This window comes from Brienomyrus brachyistius, chromosome 10, assembly GCF_023856365.1.
Source record: "Brienomyrus brachyistius isolate T26 chromosome 10, BBRACH_0.4, whole genome shotgun sequence".
Lineage (NCBI taxonomy): Eukaryota > Metazoa > Chordata > Actinopteri > Osteoglossiformes > Mormyridae > Brienomyrus > Brienomyrus brachyistius.
In genome coordinates, this window is record NC_064542.1 from 2,433,835 (window position 1) to 2,444,639 (window position 10,805).

Sequence of the window (10,805 nt, forward strand, 5' to 3'; positions counted from 1 at the left end):
CTCAGGCTACACACTCCTCAGCACTGAATGGCCAGTTACGTGTCTGGATAGGGATACAGCATGTTAGGACTGTCTTTTATTATTGTCATTGACGGTGCTGTGCAGAGACCTTTCGAGGGGCAGGTGCTCAAAGGGGGGGGGGGGGGTTGTAAATCATTGGAGGGGCACTTTCAGATATTCATTCCAAGGCCATAGCCATGGAGTCTACATTGAGGGGAACAAGGCTGTAATGATAATATATATTGGGGAGGACATTGTAAGCACATTTGACATGTCCATACCAATATATATAATAATTATAGCCATGGTTCATTCAAACCTCGTGCCCCCCCCACCCCACCCCCACACACACACAAAACACGTGCCTGGTGTTTGAGTTGCAGATTAGTTCCTTCCCAAATATTATAGCCACCCAGGAATGCAGTGCCAGCGATGCTGATACAGTAAGACTCACGGTGGGTTTGACTCATCCTGCTCGTCCTTCCTTTGGTGTGACAGGACCTATACCTGCCCCTCTCTCTGGATGACTCTGACTCCATGGGAGACTCCATGTAGACCCTCACTGTTGACAACCCGGCCAGCCAAGCAGAGGTATCTATGGTGCTCACCACATCCCAGACCCCCCCCCCCCCCACTTCCCACCCAACAAGCAAGGGTTGGGAGATTCCTCCATCCCGTGCACTAAAACTGTCCATCCTCACCAGCCCTGCCGGCTAGACGCTTTCAGTACGGCGGTCCACCCCCACATCGCTACTCTTGGTGTTCAATTGGTTTTCCTGTGAAGTTTGAAGGGTATATGCTGGGCATATGCTTAACATATGTAGGCATTAGCACACAACGTTGCTGTCCACTCGTTGCTTTTCCTTCTCTTGAAAGGGCACTGATATTTAGCATATATCAGGAGGACAAGATCAGTGAAAATATAAAAGTTTCTTCTCTCTCCAATTCTGTATTTAACTTTTCACATGTTACTTTATATCACTGAGCTAGCTAGCAGATCTTTTTTTTAATCCAAAGTGGCTACGGTTGCTTACACATGAGTCCTTTTTAAAATAAGAATCCTTTAAGCTTTTAGCTGTTACGCACATTTTTCACTTCAAGGACCTGACTTCAGAGCCCTTTGATTACAAGTCCAGTTGCATTAAAATAACTTTTTTTCTGACTACTCATTAATGATGTTTTTTTTTTTTTAAAAAAAAAAAAAAAGCAATGAGGTAGCAGGTGGCTGATTTGCTTCTTTTCGAATTCAGGGTGCTTTCTGAAGGTTTAAACACTCAAAGCACTCGCTCCTGTTGGAATAATGTTTCATTTGCTTGTGGGAGTTTTACTTAAAATAAAATGTTCTGAGGGCAGAACAAAGAATTACTGATTTAGAGAAATAACCAATCAGATTGTAGAGGAGGTGGGCCCAAGCAACTAGAGGAAGCGGGACCAACTGATTGGTTGGTCCTGCCTCCTCTAGTGGCTTGGACCCACCTCCTCAACAATCTTATTGGTTATCCCTCTTATCCAATCATCATTCGTTCTGCCCTCAGAACATTTTTGTGTAAGGAAAACTCTGATGAGTGTTTCATTCAGGGTAATACTGAGACCTTCAGATACTTGGAAGCATGTTGGAATGGAGCTTGGAACAGGAGAGAGGAACTAAGCATTCAATGTCAATGTTTTGAAAGCCACATGAAACAAAACTGAGCAGCCAGTATTTTAAGCACACTTGTTAGAAGCCAAATTCATTTTTTTAGCACTTTCTTGCGTCTTTGACCAGATTATTCTGCGTCACACATGCACCGGTGCTGTGGTAGGGGCTCCCATGCACGCATAAGTAGTTTCTCAGTCTCTTCAAATCCAGAGGCTTTAGAGAAGGCATGTTTGTTGTGAAGTATCTTGCGTGTTTTGGAGGACAAACAGAAATCTCGTGCCTCTCATAGCAAAATACAAGAGGCATGTGCACAGCACCACATTTCGCGCTTTAAAAAAACAACTTCTCATATAAAATAGACTAAAAAAAATATATAAAATTTACGTGCCATACACAGTTGATATATGCATTAAGCATGACAAAATGTTAGTAGATTGCCCTGGAAGGCGGCAGTTTATCATACATAGCAAATTAATTAAAATGGGTAACTAACATAAATTCTTAATTTATATATGATATTTAGAGTTTTCGGTTCAGTTTGAGTCATAGTTCTGTGCTATAATTCAAGATTGGCAGCTCAGTTTAACAAGCATGAACTGTATACATTTTACCGGGAAGTATGTAATAATGCAGCAAAATTCATAAAAGAGAAAAAAATCACATTTAGTCAGGCAATTGGTTATGGAAGCATCACTGTTTTGTTTAAAAAACTGCTCAGTTTGCAATAATCATTCTGTGGGACCCAAATGCATCAGCTGCACTAACTGCCAGATGCTACACCTGGAATACCCTCGTGATTTACCCAGGGAGATCAAGTCTCGTTTACCCAGGCAAAATCTTACGGACAAAAGCAACAAATGAATCGTACTGTTCACAGACTGCACTGTGAGGTCCGCACATTTTACTGTACCTTTTAACAGCAGGGTAGTTTTAACAAATGGACGTTTCGTAGGTGCAACTTTTTGTACAGTTTTACATTGGAAACGTGCGCCACCTTCTGCCGAGCCTCTGCAACCCTGCGATACGGAAGGTGGTGCTACCTCGCCTCCAAAGGTGCCTTTAATATCTTCGGCTCCTACAGCCACCAGAAGCAGGATCCCATCCGTGTTTTTAACGAACTACCTGTAACTACTTTCTACGTGACTGATTCTGGCATTAACATCGCTGGAGGGTCACATGACGCTTCGTCCCACAATCAAAAGCGATGGTTCTTATTGTTGTGTTTTCTTGGTATTTTATTTGTCTCATTTTTTATTTTCTTTTTTTTTGTCTTCTTTTTTTTTTTTAACTAAATACGATTCTGGCAGAATGATACTGAAGGGTCACCTAAGATTATCCTCTTTAATGGTCTTTGCTATGTCGCAGTGGCTTGTTAAAGTGTTTTTAAAGTGTTCAATGTATTTACCGAATACCCTGGCAATTAAAGAAGTTTCATTCCACTTTCCATCAGTTTGGAAGCTCCGCCTCCTGTGTTTCTTTGCTTTAAGTGGTTTATATGGTTATGTTTTAAAATTTAACCTTTCTTCTTGGGAAGAATCCTGGACATCGAAATATTCTGTAAAGTAGCCTTGATTTCTCTGAAGTACCTATTGGATCAACAAAAACAGGAATGAGATATGAAAAAAGATCTTATTTTAAGACATAATGAGATGCTTGAAGTGGATATAGAAACTCAGGTTAGAACCTGCAGTTTTCTTCATGTCGCATCCAGTTCAGCTTCAGCGCAGAGCTTAAATCTGATTTATCGCAAGAAATCATATCTGAGAACCTGAGACATGAGCTTTAGCAGTAAGCCGCACCTTTGTGAGGATCGTGCTTTTTGCCTAAAACAGAAAATCCAGGCGTGTGACAGATTTATCTCTCTGTCTCCGAACTCATGTTACGGTACATCCTCAAAGGACCTCAGTGGGGAGCAAGAATCTGATAAGACCAAACACCCCACCAGTTTAACGGCATAATGTGTGATCCTTTCTGAAACTCTCGCAGAAACCTTGCACTCCATTAAGCTGTTCATTGATTCCAAACCAGGTCAACGAAGTCATGCCTTGAATAGTGAACTATTGTGAGAAGAGTAAAAACCAAAACTTTATAATTCCTTGAACCGCAATTACCCCAGTGGTTGTGCCAAACGTCTTATAACAAATCATCCCCGCTACAGGCGCCGTCGTCTATATTTCACCATAATCCAAATTCGCTGCAATAAAAAGTGGAACCGCAGCACAATATGGTTCCCATTGTCATGGCTTCTGATGTCTCGTTCAATGTCCTCAGTGTGAAAGAAGAATTTCTGCGGAATTATTAGTGCCTGAATGCTATTAGCATGGGGCTTGCCCTGTTTAGCACTGAATGCGTGAAAGATAAATTACCTGAAAGCATATCTGTTCTCCTGTAGGCATTATGTTCCTCAAGCTCCCAAAGGAAAGGGCTGTGCATTTGGCAGACTCTACTAATAAGGTTCATTGGTCCTATTTTTTATATACTTGCGCAAACAGGTGGCGTATTCAGCTTATCATTGCAGCTTGGCATTTTCTTTTCCAGCAGTGCATGTGTATCTTGAGAATAACTGACACCCTGCCCAACACACACACACACACACACACACACATACACACAGGTTGGTAACTATATCTTTGTGGGGACTCTCCATTCATTTCTATGGGGTAAACTCTAATTCCAACATGACGACCTTAACCCCTACCCAGCCCTAACCTTAACCATAAGTAAGCAAACATTACCAGACATTTGCCATTTTCAGTCTTTAGACTGCATTCACCGGTCTTTGTGGGGACCTGAAAAATGTTCCCCACAATGTCAAAGTGACAGGTCCCCACAATGTAATAGAAACATAATCTCCACACACACACACACTATTTCCCGCACGAAAGCAGGAACACACTAGCACTCTGTCTTTAATTTCTCTGGGGGAATCACATGCAGCACAGAAAACTTTGCCTGGGAAAGGCGATGTGCTGTTTTTTTTTTTTTTAACAGCATTAGAGGGACTCTATTCAGCATTTTTTAGGAATTTCAATTTAACAGCTTTTCTTCCGTTAAGATAGTGGCAAGATATTCACAGTGGTGAAAGCAGTCAGGTCCACACTGTAGGAAACATTGCAGTAGCGTCTTGCTGTTCCAAGAGGGAGTGTCACATATCTAGGAAGAGTCATTCTGGTTAATTTCACCTGTTCCTTGATTGTGTGCCTAAGTCGGTCTCGCCCTGCTTAGGGTCCAGCTACAGTGTTTACGCTTTCCCCGTTCAGGCTTGATGCATGACTTGCATCTGACCATCAAAAGGTCCTTCAAGAACAGAAATGGCCAGTCTCGTCCAGAAAGGGCCATTAAGTATTTTGTTTTTGCTGCACCTCCCTAATTAGATTACTAATTAGAGGACTGATTGGCTGAAGAGTCCTCACACCCGGATTTGAACAGCTGACCTATGATGCACTGAAATGAATAATCGGTTTTTATTAACCACTTACCTGTTTGGGGCTACATTCATTCTGAGGGTATCTTGTAAAGGGAAGGGCAATCACATCCTAACAGGATACCAGGACACCGCACAGAGCGTGACGCATAAAGTTTATAACGTGTCACTGTAGTGATTTTAGCATTTAACTTCCGAAGTTTGTGTTAAAATAACTGTTTATGTTTGTACCAAGCAACCTGCTTATTAATAATGTTTCATCTGCCAGTTTAATGATTCTATAAACTAATAGTTATCATCAGCTAATCCTGAAACAAAATTATTTGTTAAGATCATGCACGTAAAACAAGTGTTATCCTTGCTTACTAAACAAACTGAAACAAGGTGTATAAAACAGCATCTCATGAAAACTTGAGCTCAGAGTAAACTATTAACAATTGTAATTTAACTTTCATTTATTAACACTTAATAATTGTGTGCTACATCAATAGAGCCAGTAATATGGTGTAATAAGGTTTGTTATTGCTAGGTAAGATGTATTATTAATTTGCTTTTTATTATTATGCATACCATCAACAACATTAAAATATGGAAAATTATTGCTAATGTTTTAGATTTGTTTTTATGCTCATAAATAGCAGCCAGCTGTATGTTAGGCCTGCTACTCTGAAAGTGTTTGAAAATGTTACACATTCATTGCTGGATCCTTGGACGGAAAAATTCATCATCATAAACATTTTGGAACATTGGGGCATATTGTGACTGTGGAAAAATGACCAGTGTTAATTACTTTAGCAAAATGTTATGGATGCGGAGCTCCCACACATTTCAATCTCGTGTGTTTAACTTCAGATGGTTGTCTGGCAGATTTGTCTTCATTTTGACTGGACCCAGCCTTTGGTTTTTCGTTTCAAAGAGCTTCTTTGTCCTGTGTTTTTCCCGACTACACAAATGCCGATCAAAGACTGCCAAGGAAGCGCTGCGTATGTTGCCAAGTACTTCCCTTTTCAGTGTGGCAACGTGAAGGACAGTTTTCACCCAGGACTGCAGGTGATAAGTAGACCAATGCGATGCTGCCACCTGCTGGAAGAGAGACACACTGCTGGAAAACATCCTTTCAGACTGCTGCAAAGATCATGACCAAATCAGCGCAATATCGATGCTGCCGCAACACTCGAAAATAAGCGACACCACAGAAAAAGATTGACTTGAGTATTTGTGTGATTAGGAGTGCACTAAAATTACTGGACGGCATAAATACATGCACTTCCAAATGATGAGTTTTTACACATAGCATTGAAATTCATTCTGGCATGTCTACAAAATTACAAAGCAGCCATTTTGCCACTTAATTACACAGTAAATGAGCTGTTTCTTTCAAAGTTAAATCCTTAAACTCTCCTCACTTTATTAACTAAATGCTACGTTTTAGTAATAGTGGTAAATGTTGATGATAACACACATTTCCTGTTGGGGCTATTGATATATATTTTAGTAAAACAAACATCACTGTTGAAAAACAATAATCATTTCCATAGGTGGCCTAGCAGTGATCCCAAAGTTGGGGTGGTATGTGGCTCTGTAGTTTGTAGAATCTGTGCCAGAAGGTCATTGGATTGAATCTCATGGTCAGCAGAGTAATCATATCACCGTCAGTCCCTGAGCAAGGCCCTGAATCCAACTGCACCAACATTATTGCTGCAGTGCTCCTGTTGCCAAAATTCAGCCTTTTGAATAGGTGTTATATCCTTTATATACGCATGAGGGTGTCACTCGAAGGCATAGACCCAACAGATAATTTTATGGGTCTCCGAAAACCCTTCCAGCAACACATCGCATAAAATAAAGAATAAAACAGAGAATAAAAGCATCCGTGACACTCTTACACTCCCCTCTCACAGAAATACAACTTCCCATACAGACCTCTCCCTGCTTTTTCACCTATACAGCTCACAGCATATAAGCTTTCTGGTCAAGTGTTTTAAATGCTTTGAATGAAAAGCCTTTATAGTGCTGTGGCTAATGCGCTGGAGACTTTTCCCGATCTCCTAGCAGCATTTAATCGATGGCACTCATTTAGATAAAAAATGGCACCACCTGGCCTTTCCAGGTAACAGCCAGCTGCAGCCTGAAGAAATGCCTGATGGGTAATGCCATTAAACGTAAGAGCCAAATGGGTGCATGCCTTTTCTCTATCCAAACAAAGACTCTGATGAATCATTTGTGAGCTGTGAGATCAAACATCCCCTGACGCCGCGTTCCTTCAAGGGCCTGTTCACAAACATGACTGATAAGTCTTTAGATGGTGTGGTTCAGGGAAATTTCAAAGACACAGTTAACATTTTAACACATATCATAATTCTTCCTGTTGTCATACACCAACGGATATCCTTTCTTTCTTAAACTCTTTATTGAACCCCCACCCCCAATGTTTTATGGGTGATTGAGTGGAAATTTAATGATTATTTTGGCCATAAATCTTGGGGCAAAAGTTTAAGATTGACTGACTATTAGCTCAAATTAATGCGCATGAGTGAAAACCTCCTCCACAGTTCGAAGGGGCAAAATCTTTTGCATAAAAGAACCAGAAGAGACAGGAAATTGACTAGTATCAAATTCTGTAAGTGTAGAGAGAAAGAAAGAAAAGAGAATGTACTGCAGCACTGCATATTGTAATATTGATTTTGAAATACTCAATTAGGCCGGCATGGTGGTATCATCTTTTAGAAGCATTTGATATTAAGCTATTTTGCTTCGTTTTTTTCATTGCATGGGGCTGAAAGAACCGAACTAGAATGACTAAGAGAGCCGGTCAAAAATAGCAGTTGCTGTTGTAGTGTTCATTGAGGTGTCATGGGACAGATCAGGGACATGGGATGCAAACACGGAGCAAGCAGGAAACACTAAACGAGAGTCAAAGTAGGGGACGTATGCTTGGGTCGATAAGCTGGATAGTCTATCCTGGGGAGGGAAAAGAGAGACATGCAGACACTCTCAAGGTGATCAGGGCTTGGTAACTGGACGTAATTCAACATTTTCTTGCAAAGGAGAATCCAGTTCCAGACCAGACCAGAGTACATATCAGCTGTCAGAATTCTAGTGAGAGTGACTGGTTAAGGGGGTGTGGTTGTGGAGAGTGATCAGGGTCCCTCTTCACATGGGTTTTCTAACCTGAATTACTTCAGCTGACATAATGCATTATAAAAAATCACAAGATTGCGAATAAGTTGTCGCACATAACTTTGCACTCATTGACATCATGGAAATAACCCAATGATAATTAAAATCTACAATGAAGTTGAATTACTTAGCGTCATATATAATAGCTGTAGTTTGAAAGGATTTAAGTTTATTCAAAAACTGCAATTGTAAAATGTCAAAAATCTCAAACAGACTAGAGTCAAAGGGCTGTAAGACTATAGGGCGCTTTGTGCATAAAAGTTTTTTAATAAGTAAAAGCACCGACAAAACATATTTGCAATAGTAGATGGTTTCAGAACTGCACGAAACAACGTTTTGGACTGTGAAATAAATGGTTTCGAATGTAAAAATGTGTGACATTTATTTCGCTTTTAGTATTGGTGGCTCTCTATGCCTGCTGCGGTTCGCCCTGATGTGACAGTGACACTGCACTGCACTGCACTGCACTGCACTGCCATTCCCTTTCTCATGCACCATCTGACCTTTTAAGGGCCCCAGCTTCAGGCCAGCAGAGGAGTCTGTTCCCAGGAAGCTCCCAGTGGTGGCAAGCTGTGACAAGATGCTTGGAACTGGGAATGAGGCCTTCCCATCTGACTGGTCCTACACAGCAGTCTTAGGAGGGAGTGTAGTGGGGGGGTGGGGGCAAGATCCAGAGGAAATGTCGGAAATATGGGGCAGATAGAAAGGAAGGACATGAACCCACCACAAACCCACAGGGCATGATGTTTGGGAGGCTCCTGTAAGCCAAGGGATGGGAGTCAAGACCGGGGGAGGGGGAAAGAGGGGCTTTGGGAATTTGGGGGGGGGGGGGGTTAAGGATTCCCACAGGGGACTGGAAACAATGATAACGTGGGGGTAATATGGACTTACTGATGATGATGATGATGATGATGATGATGATGATGATAATTGAACCTTCAGTTCTATTGCTTGGAATGTCTGACACAGAGATGCTCTGGGCAAAGAGGATGTGGGGGGGGGGGGGGGGGGCAAATGGAATCTTTGTACAGTACAATGAGTCCTCCAGAGAAGAGTGCTAAAAACAAGATGGCCTGGTGCACACTAAAATCAGTGAATTACAGGACAGTCCTTTCACTATAGCTACACATCCACTTACTAATACCTTATTATTTTTTAATATACTCCATTTGCCATCTTGTTTCTTGGTTTGTAAATGTTTTAACACATTTTTCAAACGACCATTGGAGTTACAGCTAATCATGAGTGAAAATGGCAAACAAATATAATATATGTTGAATTCCGAGATAAACAAGCAAAGGTCGTCCTCATTTTCCGGCCCATCCGACTTCTTCATGGCTTATGAATCCATGTATCTCGTCCAGATGCCTTTGGTATGAGCCAAAGTTCATGGTCTACAGTGCATTACTAGTGCAGGGCAAACATTCCAGACTCCTATTAGTGCTGAAGGCAATAATGTTGGTGTAACTCAACTTGCTACCATTTCCGGTTACTCCCTTAGATGTGCAGTGGCAGAAGCTTAGATCAAGGCATCTAATTTCCCTTTGTTTTGCAACACAAAGAAAAAAAAATGTTTTGTGGAATGTTGTTAAATAACATCACATATGGCTCCTTTCTAACGAAACGATTAAGTGTTCTTACTCATTTGTGATGGGAACTTCCCTTCCTTACCCAGCAATCACCTGGAGTTGTGTTCTTTGACTTTGGGGAGATTTTCTGTACTTTGTCTACATTCAGGTATTTTTTTGCCCTTTTCTGACTGCAAAGTGATTCCATCTTTTTGGAGACCAGTGCAGACAAGAAAAAAATCCCTGCCTCTATATAAGAAAGGGTGTTTGCTTCTTTGTAAGAAACCCCTGATACAGGGAGCTGAATCTGTGTGATTTGCTAGTTTTGTAGCAGTAAAACTGATACTAAATATATGGAACAAGACATTTGTGTAATGGCTCATTGACCTAAAGGAGTTTTGTTACATTTATTTAGGAAACGCTTATGTTCAAAGTGGTAGACAAGAGCCAGTCAGAGAGCAGGGTAGACTGCTAGCTATTGGATTTGAACCCACAACCTTCAGGACATCAGCCACACCCCACCCCAGGAGAACGTATGTGGGTATGTTTAGGACATTGTTAAATGATGTTGTTTGTAGCACATTTACTGTAGAATATTTTTGGATTAATTAGTGTACAACTCCAGCTCACAGGATAATAAAAATAGAAAATAAAGAGTAAATGAGCTTAATTACAAGCAAGTGCCTGATGGATGAGAGAAGTGATTACTAGCAAGCCTTGGCTTCACAGTCACATTTGCAAAATCACATATGGGGAACATGTTTGAAGAAAAAATACTTTACTTGTTTCTGCTTTATGGTAATTATTTTAATGTTCTTATTATATTCAGAGGCCTAAACAGATTCAGTTTTGATTTTTTTATTCATTTATACAGCTGGGTACTGGGTACAGTGACAGATCAGGAGTACTGAGGATGCCTGAAGATGCCATACTTTTCCTAACCCTAAACCTAGCCTCAGTTTGCTAACCCTAACCCTAATTTGGGGCCTTAGGA

The 10,805-nt window shown here is 41.0% G+C and overlaps 1 protein-coding gene across 2 annotated transcripts in view; it reads left to right on the forward strand.

Moving 5' to 3' along the window:
* Positions 1-3,068, forward strand: part of LOC125751086 (neuronal migration protein doublecortin-like) — a 42,924-nt gene extending 39,856 nt beyond the window's left edge. The window contains exons 8-9 of one of the 2 annotated variants that reach the window (XM_049029606.1): positions 499-591; positions 2,592-3,068. In XM_049029606.1, the coding sequence (XP_048885563.1) occupies positions 499-555 (57 nt within the window). In that variant the 3' untranslated portion in view covers positions 556-591; positions 2,592-3,068. Of the gene's footprint in view, positions 1-498 lie in introns of both variants that reach the window. The other variant, XM_049029605.1, reaches the window with a different exon arrangement.
* The last annotated feature ends 7,737 nt before the right edge of the window (positions 3,069-10,805 follow it).